Consider the following 24,306-nt stretch of genomic DNA (forward strand, 5'->3'; position numbering starts at 1 on the left):
TTGTCTGTGAGACTGGCATGGGGTTTGCCAACTTCACAACTTGTCCCAACACTTTGGGCAAGTACAGACAGGAGCCCCTCATCAATGGTATAAAAGTTGAGGCCTATAGAGATACAGGGGCTAGCATCACTATGGTGACTGAGAGTCTAGTCCCCTCAAGGCAACTTTTACCTGGTGCCACATACCAGGTGACCAATATTGATGGAGTACAGAGAGATCATCCCATGGCAGTGGTCAATCTCAGCTGGGGAGGTGTCACTGGCCACAAGAGAGTGGCAGTGTCACCAAACTTGCCTGTAGATTGCCTACTGGGGAATGATTTAGAGCTCTCAGCCTGGGCTGAAGTAGAGCAAGAGACCCATTCTAGAATGGTGAACATCCATGGTAAGGGTAGTGGGGCAGTGGTAGCCACAGCCCCAGTCCAAGATATCCTCCCTGAACAGGTCAGGAGGGTTGTGCCAGTCACAACCCAATCTCAGACAACTTCCTTCCCAGAACAGGTTGTCAAGGCTGTGATGGTCACAGCCCACACCCAAACTGAGCCCCCTCCTGAAAAGGTTGGGAGAGTTGTGATGGCCACAGCTCCAACTCAGACAGATGATAGTGTTGTGAAGCCTGAAACTATGGATCACTCCACTCAGACAGAGAGTATTGAGGAGGAAGAGAAATCTCCCTCCCACCAGACTTTAGGAAAGGGTCAGCCTCCTCAGGGAACTGATCTGACCCCTTGTGAAGAAACTGCCACAGAGGTAGTCAGGCCTAGCCTGGCAGAACCCCTGATGTCAGTGGACCCTTCCAAGGTGGGACCCAGTCTGGAGCAGGTAACCTGCCCCTCTCTACCCTGCCTCAGTCAGCCCAGGGCTGTAGAGGTCAGGGAGGCCAGTGTTGGACCCCAAAGGGCCCCCTGTCCAAAAGAACCCCCCAATCAGCAGATTAAGGGCACTGAAGCTAGTAGTCCTAGCCAAGTGAAAATAAAACAAACTCCTGAGGGATCCCCCTTAAATTTAGTTAGGGACCTCCCACAGATGGACACTGTTGGACACAGCCAAACTTGGGACCTGAGGGCCCCAGACCTGACCTGTCCCTCCAGTAAGCCAAACAGAGGGACCCAATCTCCAGCTGTAGGTAGCCAGAGGTTGACCCTGAGAGCCCAAAACAACTCAGTCTTGGAAAGAAAGGCCTCTATGGTGGAAAATGATTGGAGGAAGTTGAGCCCAAAATTAGTGGAGCCTCACTTCAGTACTCCATTTCAGCACCAGCCTTTTTCTTTGACAAAACACACCACAGGTAGAGATTCCCTATGGTGGAGACCCTCAGACACCCTTAGGGTGAGGGATTGCTTAGTGGACCATGACATAGGGGGTAACCATGCCAGTGCTGGTACTTCCTTAAATGGCCACTTAGGCAATATAGGCTTACCTGGACAAGGATAGCCTTATCTCCTTTCGTTTGGGGGGGGGTTATGTAGGAAGGTTGATCCCTGACTATGGTTGCCCCCAACTTTTTGCCTGGTGTTTTGCTGGTTTTCTGACTTAGTTGACCTGGGGCCCTGCTATTCAGGACCCCAGGCCTACTGCTCTCTCTGTAAAATGGATGCTGCCACCGAGACACAAGTCTGCCCTCCTGCTGCTGGGAGTCCTCCCAGAGCAGGAGATAAGGACAAAGGGTTTCCTGCCAGGGGCGGTGCCAGCACCGTCCCAGACAGGGTTTTGTGTATTGTAGGTAGGCAGGGCTTTAGAGGAAGGTGACTGCACGTGGCACCCCGGTGCTCACTGTGCATAGGCTGGCTGGAACCAGTTCCAGGGTCACTCCAGACCCTGTGCTGGGGAAAAGCCCGCCAAGGAAGTGGGTGTAACCACCCCCCTCCTAGTCCCACCCATAGGGCAGGACTTAGTCGCGTGCCAGCCCCCTTTTACAGGATAAAGGTAGGAACTGGCCCCCTTCCAGATCAGATCATCTTTGAATCCTGAAACTACTTTCTGCGAAAGGAACTCAAGACTTCTTCCTAAGATTTCTCCCTTGTGACTAAGGAGTAGTCACCCTGCACCCGCAGGCACCATCTAAGAACACTGCGGTCTGCTGCAAGTCCTTCCTCCGGAATCCGACTGCCCATCTCGACGAGAACCGGCTTCCCTGGCACCTCTGACCTCTACCCACCTCTACAGCCCAGCTGAGAACCGTGGGTGCGACGAGACCTCAAGGGACCGGCCATCTGCAAGACTGCACGACTTCTTTCCAGCAAGCCCGCCGAGTGAATTCCTGGTGAGTGCTTTGGGGTCCGAGAAGCCCCCACCCTGAGCAGCTCCAGCACCGAAGAGCAGCCCCCCAGCATCTCCACGATCTGCGTGGGGCCCTTCTGCTTTTTGCTGCTCACCGCGTTGTTTGGCTAATAGCCCGCTGGCTTGTGGCCTTCCTGACGACGCCCGACGACATTTCTGCTGCTGGTCTGGTTGCTCCAGACTGGCCCTTGCTTCCCTCCATCGGAGAAGTACCCTGGACCCTCCTGGTCCACTCAAGACGCCATTTTAGGTCCACCGCGTGGGCCTTGCATTTGCCAAGACTTGTTGCCCAATCCTGGGTCCAGCGACGTCGACAGCAAGAACCTTCGTGGGACAGCTCGCACCTCCATCCTGGTCGCCGACAACGCCTCCTGGTCCGAGAGACTGCAGAGCCCAGCAGCGCCCACTCACCTGACTGCGGTGACTTCGCCCGGTGCCATCCTGGTGCCCACTTAATCACTGGCTAGTGATTCAAGAACTTGGTCCCCTCTGCTTTCAGGTTTTCTTCTTCCTTGATCCAGGCTTGGATCCATCGAACTTTTCTTCACTGGTCGCCTGCCAGCAACTTCTTCCTTCCAGGCTCCTGGTCCGGCAACGAGATCCCCGACGTCTTTTCAGACCTATGCAGCTGCAGCCCCTGGGCTAGGTAACTTCGGCACTTCGGTGTCCCAGCATAGCCTCACTATCCTAGGGTCAGGATCCACTGTCGTTTTCTTCCCACCAGGTCGGGTTCGCCCGTGAACACTAACTTTGCCTTTACTAGCCTCCATAGACTTTGTCCCGCATCCCGCGTGAGAGTGCACACTCTGCACCCGAGTCCCCTGGGTCTCCTAGTAGTAATCTAACGATTCCCTAGTCCAGTCCTAGCGATTCCAAAGCCTATTAGAACTGTTACTTACCTGCTAGTAATTCGCATTCCACTTTTAAAGTATATGGTTTTTCGTGCCCCTCGGGCATTTGTGTATAACGTGCTAACTTAAGTATTTTCGTAAGAGTTTTGTTGTGTGCCTAGCACCCTGTCCTCATAAAGAGTACAGGGTTGTTGTGATTCTAATAAATACACTGTTTATTTTCATAACACTTGTGTGGTGTCCTTTCACTGGGTGTTCAAGGGGTAATGTGATGGTAAAACAGCTGGCTTAACACGCCCTCTAGAGTCTTAGCCTTAGACTGCTCGTATCCATGCTACTAGGATAGCTGGTCTATAAGGTTGACTTACAACCAATCATCAATAAGGGTTGTTTGGACTGATATATAGTGATCACTAGAATAGTGAGCACTGCACATCAGGCCAACTTCTCACAATGGTGAACGGACTTCAGTCCGTCTGCCTTCGTATCGAGGATTGGGACCACTCGCCTGCAAGGCGGCGGTCCCACAGGGCTAATTATAATGCAACCGTGGTGGTCGCATTGACCATGTTTTGTATTGCGAGACCCCACACATATCCCTGCACTACATGGCAGGCACCATCAGGTGCCTGCCAAATGGTGCAGGGATAAGTAGGGGGCATCATAGGAGCCCCCAGGTCCAGTGGCTGTGGGCCAGGGGGAAGGGGAGCACACCATGGGCCCCCAATGTCCCTTTCTGCCACCCTTCTCATGGCTGGTAATCTGCCATGAAACGGCTGGCGGAAAAGGACATTGTAATACCTACGGCGGTGCCTTGTAGGCACCGCCAGCATTGTAGGGACTATGAGCCCCTCTGCTGCACTGGTGGACTCAAGGAGCCCCTTGGATGTGTGGCGGTCGGTCCGCCATCATAATATGGCGGGCGGTAAAGTTGGTTACCATGGCGGGGAGACCTGTCGGTGGTGGTCTCCCCGCCATTGTAATCATCCCCAGAATGTCTTTTCTCTAAAGTGCCTTACACACACGTTTTAAAAGACGTAAGTGGCATTCATCTTGATAACGTGTCTTCTATGTTGGTTTTATACACGTTTTCATTCATCCTTTTACTCTTAATCACCTTTCCTTTCCATATGCTGCCACTGAGCAACTTTTACTTAAAAAAAATACTTTTACAGGCTCACCATATCCAGCTGCTCCCCTTAATTCGTTGCACAGCTTCTTCCCATCACACTTTGTTCTCCCTTCCTCTTTCTCCACCTTCTTCCTACTTTCCCCTTCACACATTATGGAAATTAATTTGCTTTAACTACTACCTAAGCTCCTACGTTTTCCATCACCCAAGGAAACCTGTTCTATCGTTCTTCCTCCTAAGGCTTTTCTAATCCCAACTCCAGTTACCATTGTCTCCCTATCTCTTTTTTATAACTATAAAAATAAAACATTTTCATCATGAGACGTGGTCTAGTGGTGAAGCTGCTCATTGTGGAACTCACAAACTGGGGGGGCATATTATCAAGGACCGGTGTTAAAATTATCATCGTTTTATCGGCAGGAGACTGCCGATAAAACAGTGATAATGGGCTTGATAATACGTCCTTGTTAATTCCCATAGAATCCCATGTTAACATCAGATAACATGCCCCTGGGTTCGAATACCATTCTGGGCACTTGAATGAAAATTGTGTGATTATAAGCAAATCACTTGATGATCCTGTGCTTAAAAATGTAAATATGCAAAGTTTTATTATAAGTCTGACAATTGTATAGTAATTGTATAATTCAGAGATGTACTTCAAATGCAGATTTAAACGATTATGCATTGTCTCTAAAACGCCTACATAATATACACTAGTTTGTTGCTTCCCAGCTAGCTTTTCTGTTTTAAAAACTGGGAAGTTTTAAGTAAAGTACTATTATTTTAACTTTTCTTCTTTATCTATTATTTTCAACCAAACTGTAGTTCTTTTTTTCATTGAATTGGATGTGGAGCATTTGGATTCCCCAAAATGGGTTGCTGGGTTTCTATAATTCTGTTTTTCTATTAATTTAAATATCTTCAGCTTTTCTTCAGGTGAAATAAGGGAGGTATTTGTCGACCAATGTTTCACTTAGCCTTCAGTGCAGCCAAACTAGCAACAGGACATCTGATTTTAAGTATTAGGACAACAGGACTCATTTATTTGTTTTACACATTTGTATAGTGCACCTAGACCATTGTATTTTAGGGCACTTTACATTGGACACCATTTATGTATCCGAAGATAACTGCAGGAAGAACACATGTTATGAAACACTTGAGCAATAAAAAGAGTCTGCAATGTGTTTTAGATCAATGTGGGTGTCAGAAATTGTATTATATGGGCTGGGTGACTGCCCACCCCAAGGAATACTAACTACTCTTGCCAGTGTGAACCCCCAAATCCACTAAATTAACATGTGCTCAACCCCCTGGCAGCTATGGCACAAAACAGACAGGCTTAGAATAAGGCAATGTGTAAATATGTATGCATTACCCAAAGAATAATAAACTCAAAACACCAAACAATAAAAATCCCAAACCAACTTAGAAAAATAGAGGAAAATGTAAGAAACAAAATTACACCAAAACAACAAGAATCCAATGAGGGGAGCTGCTGCCATGGAACCGAAGGTAGGTTACTTCCAGCAGGTTGGTCCTGCTGGAGCTCGTGAGCTTTGGAGATTTCTTGCTGAAAAGTTTCTAAGTCCCAAAGCAGAAAGGGACTAAGTTATTTTTTCTGAGGTGCTTGAAGCCTTGAGAGTGACGAAGTTGAAATTCAGCTGTGGGACGTGTGATCAATTTTCCCACAGGTCCTGCAGAAGCTCTGGAACTCTGGAGAAACACTTTTCAAAAGTTTCCATACTTTCTTCTGGTGCCTGAACAACCACAGGAGCTCACTTCTCTGGCCCCCATGAACTTATGAGATGGTGCTTGGAGACTCTCAGGGCATCAGGTAGAGGTCATCAGCAAAGTACAGTCCAGGTCCAGTTGACACTGGTCAGCTGTGCACTTCAGGAAAAATACCTCATTCAGCCTGTTGTATTCCTGTGGCCAAAAGGGAGGTCAGCTAACTGACAGTTGGAGTCCACTTCTATGTCCTGGGTAAAGGAGAGAGCAGGTCCAGTCATGTGAGTGTGACACTCTTTAAAGTGCACATATTTTTGGCCAGCCGTCTTGAGCCAGCCAGCCATAAGAACACTTTAAACAGCTCTAACGCAGCTGTCTTAAGACAGCTGGGTGAGAGCAAGCCAAAGCCTCTGGGGCACTGTAGAGAGCAGAGTGAGGACGCTCCCTCCAATCAGGGCGTGGCTCTCATGCTGCATGAGAGCAGCACCCTGATTGGTCAAGGAAGTGGCTGCTTCCAGTTCCGGTGGTGAGAAGAGGACCGGAGCGTCACATTCAGGTACCTTTTTATTTTTTTTATTTTATTTTGCACGCCCACCCATCCCCCTTTCCCGTAGACGCTAGCCGCCCCTGCCACACACTTTACCTTTATTTGGCAGATTAAGAAGTCAGCCACTGAGTCTTTGTTGTGTTGAATGTCAGATAAAATTTAGACATGGAGGTTTGAATGAGGTTCAGACAAGATATGAGTTTATGGATTTTATTAATCAACAACATTTTAAGATATAGTTAGGTGTTGTAAGCATATTGATGGTTGGCAATGTCTTTTTGGTATAGGAGGGATCCACACAGCAAAATCCCCTACAATAGAATGGGACACTTTGCAGCCCTGTGGTGAACCTAAACGTAGGGCCCAATTTATGATTTGACAGATGAAGTACAGTTAGTCAGGGTGGCGGACGACATAACCTGCCTACTATTCCCTAAATTTAGAGATGACCGCTGGCCCAGTGATCACCTCTGTACATTGAAAGGAACCACACCAGTGTATCCTTTCAATGTACACATTTGGTTTGTGTACAATCACTGTCTAATTTGAAGGAAAATCCCAAAGAGGGAGTTTGTTTATGAAAAACAAAAAACTAATGACCCTCTACAAGGGGAACATCCATGACAACGCGGTCAAAACACAGCGCTGCCATTACCACGCATCTTTTACAACGCAAGTCGTTACAACGACTTGCACTGGAGGGCGCTCTAGACTAAGGAATAGTTAGGCTGTCCTGTTTTCAGTTTCTATTTTTGGTAAATTCTGGTGGGGTTTTCTCAGTGTTTTCAATATCTTAAAAAACAGTTGTTATCAGTGGTTACACATTTTCACGCCACTAAAAACAACAGAAAAAGTGTTTTTACGGTGTTTACGGAACGTTTCGCTTTTATCATTGCTTGCTTTCTGCACTGAAAGAACATGGTATATAGACAGTGTACATATAGTGTATATGAGGTCCAAAGAAATTTTTGCAAATTAATCTTATTGTAGTACACCATACAATACTTCTTCAGTGAGTCTTCGGTCATGTGCGCTCGCGCTTTCCTTCCCATGTAAACTTCTGTGAAAAGGCCCTCTCAGCATTCATAGCCCCTTGGGCTGAGAACCGTCAGCTAAGGGGCACAGTTGGGATGACTCTTTCTTTGATGCCACATAAAGCACGAAATGATAAATATTTTCGTTTTAATTCCTGGGCATAAGAAAACAGTGCAGCAGAATGGACTGAAAAGTCAATAGCATCCCACATTAACTCTGAAGATTGTAAAGATGCTCTGAGCATACCATCTAACAAGTGGCAAGGATCTCCTACAGGGAATCACTTCAGCTCGGGTATCAATTTTGACAGGTCATCACACAAATTTTTTATATACGTAGCTGAATCACTACAAATACAAACAATATCACTCCAATCCTTGTTGAACTTGGAAAGAACCTTTTTTGCAGAGCATAACAAGTGACACTGCGTTCCATGCTTTCCAAAAGTCTGGTGTCACGTTTTTTCACCACTATCCCAAATGCTTGGTGATATATATACTTGTCACTATACCTTGCATTTAATGTTTAAAGCCTGAGGTGTTGGCAATTCACCTACTATCAATACTGACCCACTAGAAACTATGATCTGATGTATTAAGGGTTTTTACCCATTCTCTGTGGGCAAATGTGATGACACATATTAGGAAAGATTTTTATGAAACTGGCCATTTTACCTATCAGTGAAAGAATATAATGCAGCCAAAATATCAAATGTGAGTTTGATATGTCCTGATTCTCTACAATTTATAAAATAATTAAACTAAACCTAAAACGTGAAACTAAACCCTGCATCTTTAGACCAAAGGCCATAAAAGTGAAAAAAGTAAAAGGAAGAAATAACAATATTTTAGTGGCATCCCTAAAGAACAAAACTCAAGCAGAATAATGTTAGCCAGTCTTTCTTACTGCTAGCTTGTATAACAAAGTTACATTTTATTGACCCCTTCAGTAAGAACAAAATTATTCTTTCACTTTCTTTTTCCTTTCTCTGAATGGCATTTAGTTTGTGGTTGTGCAGGTGTTTTTTCAGTGTTTATATGTTTTCACCGGTGAGGGCTATTTTTCTTTCAGTGGGGTTTTATCAGTTATTATAGGTTTAAACCTAAAACCCCACAGCCTAGGAATAGTAGATTAACTATTCCAACACCTTCCCTACTGTACGTAGGCTGGAGTTGGAATAGTAAATCTTACTATTCCTAAGTCCAGCACCCTACAGCGCAAGTTGTGGTAACGACTTGCGTTGTAAAAGATGCGTTGTGATGTACCGCGATCTAAAAGATCGCGTTGTAACATCATACAAACCCTCTACAACCTAGTACGTTTCTTCGAGGGTATGTTTGTGTGTGTGTGTGTGGGGGGTCATTATTTTTCTTCTGTCCCTCACCCCAGGTTCTTCCTGGCATTGATGAACAAGAAAAAGAGCCATCCTGCGCACCCTCAACAGGGTGCATGGTGTAATGTCCTTCTTCTGACAGCCCATACTCCGCCGGGCCGTCGCAGGAAGTATTCCGTCGAGGGAGCCTATTGGGCCTTCGTCGACAGTATACTTAAGGTCCGCATATCTCTAAATGTAGTTCTGTGACATAATGTTGATGTATCTTAAGATGGATGTAGGAAGTCTGACAAAAAATGTGTGTAAACTTGCACTCTAGCTCTTTGTCTGTACCTGGATGTGCATACGTAATGACTTAAGTGTCTCCCACCAGTGGGTCAGTCCTATTTTCAATACTGTGCAAGTCAAGCAATTGACAATGATGTAGAGGTGAGTATAGGTGACTGGATTGTGATGTGAATGCCACTTACCAAGACACGTGGAACCGAGAACACTCTCCATATACATGACCATCGCCTCAACATCGCTGTCCTGAAAGTATAAGGAAGAGAATGAAAAACAAATGCATACACCGCATCATTATGCTACACATGCTATTAAATATCATACATATAAAGAGAAAATATCTCCCAATTCTACAGGTATCTATTTATTTCCATATTTCACGGTTCTTTGTAGTTCTGAGAACAACTCATTTCAGAAAGTAACTCCAGTAAAAGGAAAACTCCTAAAAAGGATAGAAAATATCAGTAAAGTCCTATTAAAACCCACTCATTTATTTATCCTCTTTTACAAATCTGTTCTAAGGCATCAGCAGTTTTAATGTCAATTAGTCCCAAAATGCCTGCAGCACTAACTTCCGAGAGAGGGGGGAAACGGAGCGCCTTAATTATCCCTTGGTTTCGTTGCTTCAAGTTGTTGCCATGGGGAATTAATATTTTTACTTTGCATTAAAGATGCATCTTGTTGCGTGCATCATAAGTAGCAGCTCAAACAAGAAATTACTAAGAGCAATAACTCACTAGTTTAATTGTACTACGAGCATAACTTTTAAAAGAAATAAGATCCTTTTAGTACTGGGGCTGTATTACGGAAGTGCCCCAGGTGCGAAAACACTGTGCATGCCGCCGGGGCACTTTGGTATTACAGAAGGGGCCGCAGACACTTGTGCGTCCCCTTCTGTAATACTGATAGCACTGGTGGACATAAAGTGCCAGTGCTATCATCAGAGGGCGTTACCTCATTTGTATGGGGCGGTGCTCCATGCAAATGAGGGAATACCTTTGTCTCTGTGCCCGCGCTGTATTATAGACGAGGTTGCAGAGCCAAAGAAGCTATCAGGAGGCTAACTGACAGTGCGCCACCTGGAAGGTGGTGCACTGTCACTGTGCCTCCTGATGGAAGCCCTCTGGAGGAGGGAAAATGGGTCCCATGGACCTCCCAGGCATCCCCTTGCAGGCTGATGCAGTCACTTACTGTCTCTTCAAAGTGCAGGTGGGGGCGTGCCTGCACTGTGAAACAGGGAGCAGCTTCAAAGCAACCGCTCCGTTTTTCACATGAATGCGTTGTCCCTAGGGCAGCGCGAGTTCACAGCTGCACTGGAGCAATGCATTCATCCTAATACAACAATTCTCCCTGTTTGCACCAGGCGTACCCTTTAAAAGGGTGCGCCCGTGGCAAACAAGGAAAATGCGCTGCATCTGTGAGACGGCCCCTGGTTGTTGATATTGACTACTTAGTAATAACGTGAATCTTTACATTGTCAAGTCTTGTTTTAATTTAAGCTTGCCAACTACATTTTTAGGTCTCGGGATAGATAGGCGAGATTTATAGTAAGCACTTCAAAAACTCTATCAAACTTGCGGATCACGCACAGTTCATGTGAGCTATGCGCGTGCACGCCATCGCCAGCCACGTCACACCACCATTTGTCAGTGCCTCGCATCAGACTTCAAAGGCTGCCGCTACCCCACCCCCGCATCAGACTTCAAAGGAATGCAATCCCGCTCCGTTCCCCCGCCGCAGCAATGCCGAGAGTTTGTTCACCCCCATGGATCACCATGATTATTTGTGGCATACCACTTCTCCCATTATAGTTACTGGCTCAGGGACATTTTTTTTTACATCTGAAAGAGCTCTGCATGCAAGTGTTCGTGTTTCCTTTCCCTTAATCAGCGCAGCGCCTCTTCAGGGCCATCCCGCTTCATCTTTCACACCAGACCACTTACATTTTTTATCGTATTTCCTGATTAGTGCCCACATAGGTACATGTGACAATGCGCTAGTCCTTCCATCTTAAACTTTTAAAATGGAGGTTTTCCTTGCATTACAACCAAAATAAACACAGAGACAACAGAGGAATTTCTATTTGCGAGAGCTGACTCTGCTCTGATGCTCCACGACGTGCTGCCACTCTGCACCACACATAAAGGGGCCGATTAGGATGGCGGACGGACTTGCGTCCGTCCGCCACCCCTGAGTAGGAGGGACCGTCCGCATGGGCAGCGGCGGTCCCTCCATGGCAATTAGGATGTGACCGCCAGGGTGGCGGTCACATCCTCTATTTTTAACATTGCGGTGGGTGCAGCTTCAAGCTGCACCCGCCGCAATGTTAAAAATGCATGTGTTGCATTTACATGCACAAAGCGGCAGGCACCGCACGGTGCCTGCTGCTTTGTGTACGCAAATGCAGGGGGGTACCATAGGTACCCCCCATGTGCACCCCCCAACCCCCATTCACCCAGGGGGCCCGCAACGGGCACCCAAAGTGAATGTCCGTATGCTTTTCCATGGCGGAAAAGCCGCCGTGGAAAAGCATATTTACACCAACATCATAATATGGCGGACGGTGTCTCATTGACACCGCCTGCCATGTTATAGCTTTTCCGCCGCGGTCGGAAGCCGACCGCGGCGGAAAAGCGGCGGACGGAATTCCAGACCCACCAGCCATCCTAATTTGGCGGTGGGTCTTTGGAGTCTCCGCCGCGGTTTTTCCGCATCCTCCAGGTCGGCGGACACTTCCGCCGGCCCGGAGGATGCGGAAAAACCGCCATCCTAATCGGCCCCAAAGTGTGGCCACTGCACGGTGTCGGCAACAAAAGGCAGAACCACTCCTCCTATAAACGTAGCACGTCTGTGCTGCTTCTTCAACCATGGCCTGGGCTTTAATCAACATGCAAGCATTCCCATAATGTACGAAGTCACCTTTATTTAGTTTAAGCTACAGACCCCTCCCTCCCACGCCCCGCAGTAACAGATTTGCTTTCGGCGTTAGGCGATGTTTTCGGTTTTGTTTTAGTCTAGCTTCCCCGCATTTGTTAGCCCGCATTATTCTTCACGCCACACACTGCTGCACGCCTCACACTGCTGCACGCCTCACACTGCTGCACGTCTCACACTGCTGCACACCAAACACTGCTGCACGCCTCACACTGCTGCACGCCTCACACAGCTGCACGCCCCACACTGCTGCACGTCTCACACTGCTGCACACTGCTGAACACCTCATACTGCTGCACGCCTCACACTGCTGCACACCTCACACTGCAGCACGCCTCTCACTGCTGCACGCCTCACACTGCTGCACGCCACACACTGCTGCACACCACACACTGCTGCACGCCTCACACTGCTGCATGTCTCACACTGCTGCACGCTGCACACTGCTGCATTACACACACTGCTGCACGCTGCACACTGCTGCACGCCTCACACTGCTGCACACCTCACACTGCTGCATGCCGCACACTGCTGCACTGCTGCATGCTGCACGCTGCTGCATGCTGCACACTGCTGCTCGCCTCACACTGCTGCACGCCTCACACTGCTGCACGCCTCACGCTGCTGCACGCCACACACTGCTGCATTACTCACACTGCTGCATTACTCACACTGCTGCATTACTAACACTGCTGCATGCCTCACTGCTGCACGCCTCACACTGCTGCACGCCTCACACTGCTGCACGCCTCACAATGCTGCATGCCTCACAATGCTGCACACATCACACTGCTGCACGCATCACACGGCTGCACGCGGCACACTGCTGCATTACTCACACTGCTGCACGCCCCACCCTGCTGCACGCCTCACACTGCTGCACGCCTCACACTGCTGCACGCCACACACTGCTGCACGCCTCACACTGCTGCACGCTTCACACTGTTGCATGCTGCACACTATCACACGACTCACACTGCCGCACGCCTCACACTGCAGCACGCCTCACACTGCTGCACGCCTCACACTGCTGCACGCTGCACACTGCTGCATTACTCACACTGCTGCACGCCACACACTGCTGCACGCCACACACTATTGCACGCCACACACTGCTGCACGCCTCACACTGCTGCACGCCACACAACACCACCACATCACTCAGGGACACCACCCTATCACTCTAGGACACCGCCATATCACTCTAGGACACCACCACATCTCTCTAGGACACTCTAGGACACCACCACATCACCACCACAAGCGCTGCGAGGCCTCCGGGTATGTACGCGCTACACAAATATAATTTTTCATTTCATTTCATTTCACCACATCACTCTGGGACACCACCACACCACTCTGGGACACTACCACATCACTCTGGGACACCACCACATCACTCTGGGACACCACCACATCACTCTGGGGCACCACCACATCACTCTGGGACACCACCACATCACTCTGGGACACCACCACATCACTCAGGGACACCACCACATCACTCAGGGGCACCACCACATCACTCAGGGGCATCACTCAGGGGCACCACCACATCACTCAGGGACACCACCACATCACTCACAGACACCACCACATCACTCACAGACACCACCACATCACTCACGGAACACCACCACATCACTCACGGAACACCACCACATCACTCTGGGGCATCACTCAGGGGCACCACCACATCACTCAGGGACACCACCACATCACTCACAGACACCACCACATCACTCACAGACACCACCACATCACTCACAGACACCACCACATCACTCTGGAACACCAACACATCACTCACAGACAACACCACATCACTCACAGACACCACCACATCACTCACAGACACCACCACATCACTCTGGGACACCACCACATCACTCTGAGACACCACCACATCAATCTAATACACCACCACATCACTCTAATACACCACCACATCACTCAGCCCAACCACAACAGCATCACTCAGCACCACAACAGCACTGTCCTTGCTTGCTAACAACAAGCATTGCCATAGCCAATAGAACTCGCATTAGGAAAGTGTAAGCTATTGGCTTTGTGAATAACAATGCTATTAATTTATATATTTTCAAAGCCAAGACATATTAAAAAAAAATTGTCATTTACAATACCAATAGCTCACACTTTCCTAATGCGAGTCCTATTGCATTGCAAATGCTTGTTCACCTGGCTAGCTCCACTTTAAAGGGATTACATAAAAAAGCGCTGTTGTACTAGATCTGTAGCATACCTCATTCCACAGCTGCGGTGATTTTGAACTCAACCGGAAGGAGTGTCATGCCGGATGTAAACTAAAGCTCCTCCCCTTACGAGAATGTCTCCACACTTCTGTCCAAAAGAGGAGTTTCTTTAAGTCAGAAGGAGTACATTACCTACTGGCGGTCGCCAGTAGGTAGTTATAGTTAGGATCGTTTTCCATAGGAAATCCGCAACATTCTATTGGGAATAACTTTGGCGCCGAATGAGGGATCTGCCTGTAATTTTCCTTAACTTTGCCTCGCTCCGCTCCTTCCCTGAAAGTTTCGGGGGGATCCGTCAAGCGGTGGCCGAGATAAAAGGGGGGTCCCAAAACGTGTTTTCCCCATGTTAATTTCCATAGGGCGGTTGGACTCACTTTTAGCCCGAACGGCTGAATGGATTTCCACCAAACTTGGGCAAAATTGTAGGGACTGGTACCCCGATGTGCCTTTGCTATGTCTCAAGATATATGCTCCAGTGGTTTTTACGAAAATTAACTTTGAAATTGGGCTATATATATGTTAGAGCCCAATGTAGCCCAATGTAGCCCAATGTAGCCCAAAGATGGCCACCAGAGACAAAAAAAACAAATGTAGCCCAAATATGAGCCAGATATAGCCCAACTATAGCCCAATGACAGAATGTCCCAGAGTGTTCTAAAGAACAACTAGAGCGCTAACAGTCTTACTTATGACAAAAGTATGGCACACCTGAAGTCATCTTGATTGGAATAAAGTGTTAACACTTAAAACATTTAATTTGCAGAGGAACAAAATGAGGGGGTTCATTTTGCCATAGAAATTATGATTAGTGCTGAAGAAAGAAAAATCAGGGCACATTTTGAGTGACTTCTCAAATCCTCTTATATTTCATTAAAAAAATTCTGATATGCAGTCTCCCAAGATGGCCACCAGAGACAAAAGAGCCCAAATCTAGCCCAAATATCAGCCAGATGTAGCCCAACTATAGCCCAATGACAGAATGTCCCAGAGTGTTCTAAAGAACAACTAGAACGCTAACAGTCTTACTTATGAGAAAAGTATGGCACACCTGAAGTCATCTTGATTGGAATAAAGTGGTAACACTTAATACATTTAATTTGAAAAGGAACAAAATGAGGGGTTTCATTTTGCCATAGAAATGTTATATATATATATAAATTCACTGAAAAAACCATAGGTTTCACACCAGTTATAGTTAGGAATTAGCATTTTAAAAAACCTATTAAATTCACTGAAAAAACCATAGGTTTCACACCAGTTATAGTTAGGTGGAAATTTTACTCGCATAAAACCATTGAAATTCCCACGTTACAGTTAGTTGGACTCACTATAACTTGCGCGTGCAGTGCACTGCTGATGACGTCACATATTACATCACTCATGACATGACATGGTCAGTGACATCACTCATGACATCACTGATGACATCTCAAATGACATCACTGATGACATCATCCAGTGAATGTGTATCTTTCTGAAAAATAAATATTTTTTATATATGTATATCTAAAGGTTGATGGAAGAATACATGGGTAAATAAATGTCTAAATGGATGTTTTTTTGTGTAAAATTGATTGGTTAACTGACTTATTAAATGTATCTTAGTGAATACATATATTAGCGAGTAATGTTTAAAAATTTAAATATCTGTATCTGTGTCTCACTTTGTGTATAAGTGGCTGCATGGGTTGGTGAGTAGCTACATGAGTGTGTGTATGGGTTATTAGTTGTTTTTTGAGTATCAGTATCAGTGTCTGTATGGTTCGGTGGGGGATATTACTTAGAGCACAGATGCATGAATGAGTGACTCACTATTTGTATGTATTTTGAAGACAGCATGTGTGCAAGACTGTATGGGTGGATGATTGTGTGTATGGGTGGGTTAGTGAGTATGTGTTTTTATAATTGATTGTTTAAGAGAGTAAATATGTTTCAGTTTCTGTAGAAGTATGTGTAGTGGTGTGTATATAGCAGTATAATCAAGTAAATGTTTTTTTGATAGTTTATTTGCATGTGTGAATATGTGTGTGAGTAACTATATGGATGAGTATTAGTGTGTGACAGGATGTATAGGTGTATGAGTACATATGATGAGTAAGTACATGCATGAGTGACTATATAGAACTGTTGGTGAATGAGTGGATGTGTATGTAGATGTTGGAATTACCTAATAAGTTGTTGTAATTGGTATTGTTTTCTCCTTTTTTAAGAAAATGTTAGTTTCTATTTTTGAATGTGTGTGTCAAAGGTTATTTTATGCTGATAGGAGGTCTGCCACTTTGTCACAAGGATGTTGTCATCAGTGATGTCATTTGAGATGTCATCAGTGATGTTATGAGTGATGTCACTGACCATGTCATGAGTGATGTAATATGTGACGTCATCAGCAGTGCATTGCACGCGCAAGTTATAGTGAGTCCAACTAACTATAACGTGGGAATTTCAATGGTTTTATGCGAGTAAAATTTCCACCTAACTATAACTGGTGCGAAACCTATGGTTTTTTCAGTGAATATATATATATATATATGCCGCAAAGCCCGCTCCTTACACGATTTATTTAGAAACACCACCAGCCATCACGATGCGTTTCGGCAGATCCCTGCCTTGATCACATGACAACATTTGTGTGAATCTCTTGCTAACACCTATAATAATCTTTCGGATAATGATTTCTTGAGTTTCATCGAAAACATGCAGGAGAGATTAGTATCTCTATTACAGCGGGAGACCTCCTCCAAACCGATTCATCTCATTTGGGGAGGTGATTTCAATCTCCATCCATGCAGAGCGGCAACCTCCCAACAATGTGGATTCGTGGACGAGCAAGAAACCCCACTAGCTCATTTCGCCCATAACAAACCCGGCAAAGCTATGAACACCATTTTGTCAGAGTTTGATTTAGTGATTACCAACTCCTTAAAGGCGAAGGAACACCAATTCGATCCAACCTATGTGGGCAGAGGCCACCAGACAACAGTGGACTATATCCTGCTTTCTCAAAGATCGATCACTATGGTCACGGACCATCAAGTACTGGCTAATACATTAAGCGACCACTACGCTCTCAGGATAGAGCTCCTTCTTCCAGACCATAAATCCAAAACCCCTTACATAGCAAAAGCTCTTGCACAAGAAAACTTGCAACTGGGGAAATACAATGGATACTCCATAAAGTGGGAGAAGATTGACCCGCAAAAGCTCACGAAGAAACTAGTGACCCAGACATACTCAAAGATCATTAATTGCCTGGACCCAGCGATGAGCCATGCAGAGGTTCTCTCAAACTTTGGAGAAATTCTGGCCGTGGCCAAGGACCTACTCACAGGGAAAGTAACAAATAAACACCACAAAAGAATAGGCTGGTTCGATCATAATTGCACGAGGGCCTTAATTGACTTGAAATCTGCCCTCCACAAAAAGCCAAGAGACGTAGGTCTCATCCAACGTTTGAGAAGGGAATATAAAAAGGACCGCAGGACAAGATTACTGGAACTGAAAGACAACCTTTGGAAAGAATTAGATAGGAGTTCCTTATCAAAAAATGGCAAGGACTTCTGGAAAACGGTTAGATCCCCATATCTAACATATAACAACTTACCGAAGATAGAGGTGGCCATCGATGAAGGAACATGGGTAGCCCATTTTGAGAGTATATTCAAAACACACGAAACCTCAGACCATCGATTAAGTCAAAACTTCGAGGTTCAATACCCAATCCCAGTAGCCTTTGACATTTCGGAAATCCTGGTCGCTCTGGAAAGAAGTAAGACAGGCAAAGCTCCGGGCCCTGATGGCGTCCCAGTCGATCTTTTTAAGAGCAATCAAGACTTGTGGGCACCCATCCTCACAAGAGTATGTACAGCCGCAGCTAGCGAAGGCATTTTGGATTCCTGGACAACATCAGTCATGGTCCCCATTTTTAAAAAGGGGGACCGCCAGGATCCAAAGTGCTATCGTCCTATCTCGCTTTTGGACTCCCTTGGTAAAGTGATGGGGAGGGTCATTTTGGAGAGATTCCAACAGTGGAGTGAGGAAAAAGCCATCATTTCTGATCTTCAATTTGGCTTCAGAGAAGGCCTCGGGACAGTAGAGCAGGCACTGAATCTTAGCCTCATAATGGCTAAATACTCGCAGGTCAAGAAAGCTACGGTCTACATGGTTTATGTAGACTTATCTGCCGCCTTTGACTGTGTTTCACATTCCAAACTATGGGCAGTTTTAAGAGAAATGGGTATAGAGCTTCCCTTGCTGGATCTCCTGAGAGAGCTATACTCTGGGGCCTCGGCGAGAGTTCGCTTCGGAAAGAGCGGTGAGCTGACGGACTCGTTCCGGGTGGAGCGGGGAGTCAGGCAGGGCTGTGTCCTGGCCCCCTTTCTCTTCTCTCTCTATACAAATGGGCTGGAAGAGGAGATGCTGAGGGGGGCTCAGGACATCCCAAAAATGAAACAGAGACCAATTCCTGCGCTCCTCTACGCGGATGACGCTGTCATCCTGGCCCGAACCCCTCGTGAACTCCAGTCCTCGCTCAACAGGTATACTTCATTCATGAGCTCACTGGATCTAAAGGTCAACATAAAAAAAACTTTTGTTATGATCACTGGGGGTGCAAAGAAAGATACTAAAAACATCTTCCTGGATAACCAACCTTTAGAGACAGCTACCCAATACCCATATCTTGGGATTATGATGGACCACAAGTTAACATGGAAACCAGCCGTGGAAAACAGATGTCATCTTTTTAATCGCTCGATAGCGGCCCTACAATCCTTTTCACAGAAACTAGGTAGGAGACGCCCAGTAGAACTTCTGAGAATTTACAAAGCCAAGTGTCAGGCTATCGCTCTCTATGGAGCAGGAATCTGGGGCCATACGGAGGTTGGCGCCTTACAGAAAATCGAAAATAAATTCATCAGTTTTCTCCTCGCCACACCAAAGGGCGCATCGATCTACGCCATGCACTTGGAACTCGGAATTCCTTACCTCCAGGATCTTATTAAAATCCAACCTTTGTTACTCTGGAGACGCATCTGGGTATCGGACACAAATATATTAACCAAATTGATTGTGACCGACACAATTTCACTTGATCACTCTCCTAGACTGAAATGGCTACGCTATATTAGATCTTTCTTCACCGACCTTGGGCTCGAGAAATACTACCTCCAACCAGAGGCGATTGCATCCCTTCCCAAAAAAGAGCTCAAAGAACTTGCTCTACGACATCTGGAAACACTAAGACTGTCCAGTGACGCTGCAAAACCATCAGTCATCCAAGCGAACATAGTCCAACATTCTCTCGGCATCCAACAATATCTTACTCTACAGACTAAGCTATACGAGAGGATGTTGTTGACTAGGTTCAGACTGAACCTTTTTTTCAGACTGGTCGTGTTTCCTACAAATAAGGCCTGGGAACATAGTCTGCCCCCATGTCCTTGCGACGGGATATCTACTCAATCGAACATCCATGTGATCATGTTCTGTAAATTTTACCACCCTCACAGAAAAAACTGGATCCTCCCGATATGCAAGAGATGGGGTCTGAGACAGTGTCGACCGGCCTTTTATCGCCTGCAATCACTAGAGTCCGAAGAACTTTGCTATCTAGTTACAAACTTTTTAAAGTCTATCGTGAACCACAGGAAAAATCTGTAGCTTTATGTACAAGTAAAAACAATGACTTTTTTAATATACGTATATTGTATTAACTGTATTTTATAAATTGCTGAAATTGTTGTCTTTTATGGTTAGCCTTGTGATTAACCGAATAAAGAATTTATTATTATTATGAGTGATGTAATATGTGACGTCATCAGCAGTGCATTGCACGCGCAAGTTATAGTGAGTCCAACTAACTATAACGTGGGAATTTCAATGGTTTTATGCGAGTACAATTTCCACCTAACTATAACTGGTGTGAAACCTATGGTTTTTTCAGTGAATAATATCTATGGCCACGTTTTCTTGATCTCTTATTCATTTTTGTTGGGGCATCTACGAAAAGTGAACCTAGCTCTGGAGTGCAGCAGGGAATTATGGACAGCAATACATATGCCACCTGGGGGGTGGTGACGGTGGAAGAGGAAAGCCATGCAGGCATATTTACAATAGAAAGTTGAGAAGTAAGCGAAAAATGAAGATGAGAGCACTATAGATCAGAGGGAGAAGGGGCATGCTCTTTGTTACGTATGACCCATTCACAAAGGCAATTTACAACTTTGAGTAAATTTGTAGATCCGAAATGGCTGTGTTTTATCAAAAAGTACAACATTATCTGCCTGCAGGAGACCTGGACCATCGACAACTCTTATTTTTTTGGAAGGTTTGAAGTCGTTTAACATAGCTGCAACCCCTTCAAGGGCTGGTTGACCGAAGTGGGGCCTTGCAGTTTATGTACCACTTAGGACAAGGGGCGGTATTGTGGACTGGAAAACTGATAACTCATGCCTTCAGGCCTCATTATTTTCACTAGGGTCATGTAGATTACTGCTCTTGAACATTTATAATGCTACATCTTCTCTTACCAAAGTTTGTAATGTTACTCTATTAGGCACTTTCTTGACAAATCTTATGGCCTCCCCCCGTAAGACCGGTAATATAGTCCTGTTAGGGGATTTTAACTTTCATCCTCGTGGGGTCTAAAGGAGGCAGGGTTTGGGGGAATCGAGGGTTCCTCCTGCCCTCACGCTGCAGGTGAGCACTTTGAACATAGACAATCTAAATTCCCTAGTTTGTGACATTAATTTGCAATCAACTATGGGTAAATTCTGACAGGAGGAACCTAATTCCCACATTTAAGGGGCTATGTCGTGAACCCTCATTTATTGATTTTATTTTAGTTTGCACTCTTCTTTTTTACCTGATTTCTGACTTTTTAGTAATAGACAGCGATCATAATCCACTGTGCATTAAAGCCAACTGGCCTATATTAATCTTGGAACGGAGGAGCAGTGGAGGAGGGAGGAGGGGTACTTCGGGCCACGGATGGAGGGAGTAGGCTCAAATGGGTGTAGATTTCCCCAGAATCCCTGTATGAATCCCTCTTGGTGAAGTGTCAGAGCGAGATTCAGATTTGTCAGTATGCGGAGTCCATCATCCGCGCCTTCAAATCTATCTCCAGTTCTGTTACAGAGTTATTAACGGTCCCTGCACCCAAAGTTCAACGGGAAAGGGCACCTAGATGGTTCAACTCAGCATGCTTGCTTGCTGCTAGGAGGCTTAGAATAGCACTGCATGCCATCCCCAGGAACAGCTCTCTAGTCAAAATTTGAAGGAAGCAATATAAGATAGCCCTTAGTTAGCATAAAGAGGCTTTGAAGGAGGAAGCTTAGGGTAAATTTATGGAAGCAACAACTATCAAGTGTAGTGCCAAGTTTTGGAGCATCATTAATAGCCCTTTTGTGGGAGTAGAGGCCACAAATGTCCTCGACGCACACATTACAGAGATTGATTGGGTTAGCCATTTTGAGGGCATGTTTAAGCGAGCTTCGGCCCAGTTTTTCTCATCCGAGAATGGAACTGAAAACACAATTCTATCTGTGACGGAGGTTGAAGTGAGGCGAGGCATCACTGGTATGACCCGCAATAAGGCCCCGGGACCTGACGGAATTCCTCCAGATCTCTATTTGTCAGATGTGGAGTTATGGGGACCATTGCTATCTTCTGTAAAATATTAAGGTTTGGCACTCCTGCCCTTAGGCCACTTCCATAATTGTCTTGGTCTTCAAAAAGGGGAACAGGGACAGTACTCTCTGTTAGAGGCCTATATCCCTGTTAGACTCCATGGTCAAAGTGATCAGGCGGATCCTGCTGGGAAGGTTATCGTCTTGAGCTCTAGACAATAACATCTTGTCGGAGGCCCAATACGGCTTCCTTTCTGGCAGCTCCACAATCGATCAATGTCTAAATCTCTTTATGATATTGAATAAGTACACTGTAGCCCGCCCCGGTACCATCTCTTTGGCATTTATGGACCTGTCTTCGCATTTGATTGCGTGAATAGAGGTAAATTGTGGCAGACCGTTTCTTCTTTAACAGTGGGTAGGGATACAGACTCCTTCCTATACCACCTCCATCGAGACACTAAGGCGGCCGTGTGTTATTCGGTCAGCTTGAATGTATCACACTTGTTTCCCGTTTGGAGTGGAGTCCGTCAGGGTTGTATTTTGGCTCAGTTTTTATTCAACCTTTACATCAACAATCTAGACAAAACCCTTAGGTGACCAAGGTGGACTTCCATCAGGCAGGACAACGTGGCATCCCGGTCCTGTTATATGCAGATGACGCCGTCCTGATGGCCAGGACTGGACGGGGTTTGAAACACTTATAACGTCCTTCGCTCAGTTTATGGGGGATTTGGATCTGACGATCAATAACTCTAAATCATATATTATGCAAGTAAGGGTTCGGCCCAGTAGGCCATACACCTTCAGGGTAGGGCTTACCCTGATTCCTAAGTTAAGTGTGTTCTCCTACCTGGGGGTACTCCTAGATGAAAAAATGAAATGGGAGCCCCAACTCACCCACAAGAGAAATGACCTCAATAGGGAGACTGAAGCAAATTTTAATTTCGCCGCTAGACTGGGGTAAAGACCAGTGGGGGCCCTTCTTAAGCTCTACACGGCTAAGTGTATCTCAAAGGCCCTCTATGGCAGTGAAATGTGGGGATACACCGACACAAACGATATTCAAATTGCAGAAAACAAATTCCTGACATGTCTGTTATCCATTCCTCAGGGTATCCCCTCTTTCACTGCTCATGAGGAACTAGGCTTACCCTACATTTCCGATTTGATAGCTTTCCGCCCGGTGTCTCTTTGGCTCAAAATCTGGGTTGGGGAGGGGACCTTGCTAAATTAAGCTATCCTAAAAGATTGTCTGCCTCTTGATCATGCACCCAGGGTTCCATGGCTCAAATATATAGAAAGAAGCCTCATGAGTCTGGAAAGAGGAGATCTTTTTTCCAACCCTAATGCAACGCGCAAGAAAGATTTATCCCTCATTAAGATGGACTTTATCACAAGCCAGACCATGGTAAGGGAGGAGAGGGAGCTTCTGAAGCCCAGCGTACATCACTTCATCATGTTAAGGACCACCATGATGGCGGAGCCGTACTTGCTGGGGTTCACACACTCATACGATCTCTTCCTCCTGACCAGGTTCCGGTTTGGTCTCTTCCATCGTCTCCTCACCCATCTCAGGGGTCAGAATAAAGGGCAATCTCTCTCGTCCTGCGGCTGCGATGGTATATGGTAAGGTAGGTAAGGCAAGTATAATTGTAAAGCGCACTGTTACTCCATCTCGGAGTGTCCTGGCGCTGTATACCGCTGGGGAACCCGTCCTGGCTTTCCCTGTGAGATGGTCCCTCCTGGGCACCTCCAAGGTGAAGCCAGGCATCCCCGGCGCTGATGGGGCCGTTGTGGAGATTAAGCAAGCTATTGCCCAGAGTTGCAGAGTGGGACCCATGGTTAGCATAGGCACCTCGGCGAGAATTATCGAGTCCGCGGACATTGACCCAAGACCCTGCCGCGTCGGGAATTGAACCATGGTCCCGGGCCGATCTCTGCTTCAGGGTCTGCCGCTTCTAACCAGTGAGCCACATATCTACCCAGGACATGGTTCATTTCACGCTGTTTTGCCCATTTTATGATACACCTAGAAAATCCTTTTTAATTCCCATCTTGAAACAGGCCAACTTTAGACAAGTATGGCCTGCTTTCATATTTCTTCAGATGTTGATGGGTAATACTGTTTTTATGTGCTTATTTTTTTTTAAATCTGCTATCAGGCTTAGGGCAAGTTGTGACAAATCCGCCTGACCCTAGTCACTATCGTCAGCACTATGCACTTTACCTTGCTCCAATAGCCTGTTTAACTAATAACTTGATGAAGTGCAAGGTT

General features: G+C 46.1%; 1 protein-coding gene across 1 annotated transcript in view; it reads right to left on the reverse strand.

The window, feature by feature from the left end:
• The window catches only part of NEK11 (NIMA related kinase 11), a 968,483-nt gene that overhangs the window by 146,758 nt on the left and 797,419 nt on the right, over positions 1–24,306 (reverse strand). Inside the window, exon 13 of the mRNA XM_078663876.1 lies at positions 9,382–9,442. Within this exon, the coding sequence (XP_078520002.1) occupies positions 9,382–9,442 (61 nt within the window). The remainder of the gene's footprint in view (positions 1–9,381; positions 9,443–24,306) is intronic.

Source organism: Lissotriton helveticus, chromosome 10 (genome assembly GCF_964261635.1).
Source record: "Lissotriton helveticus chromosome 10, aLisHel1.1, whole genome shotgun sequence".
Taxonomy (NCBI): Eukaryota; Metazoa; Chordata; class Amphibia; order Caudata; family Salamandridae; genus Lissotriton; species Lissotriton helveticus.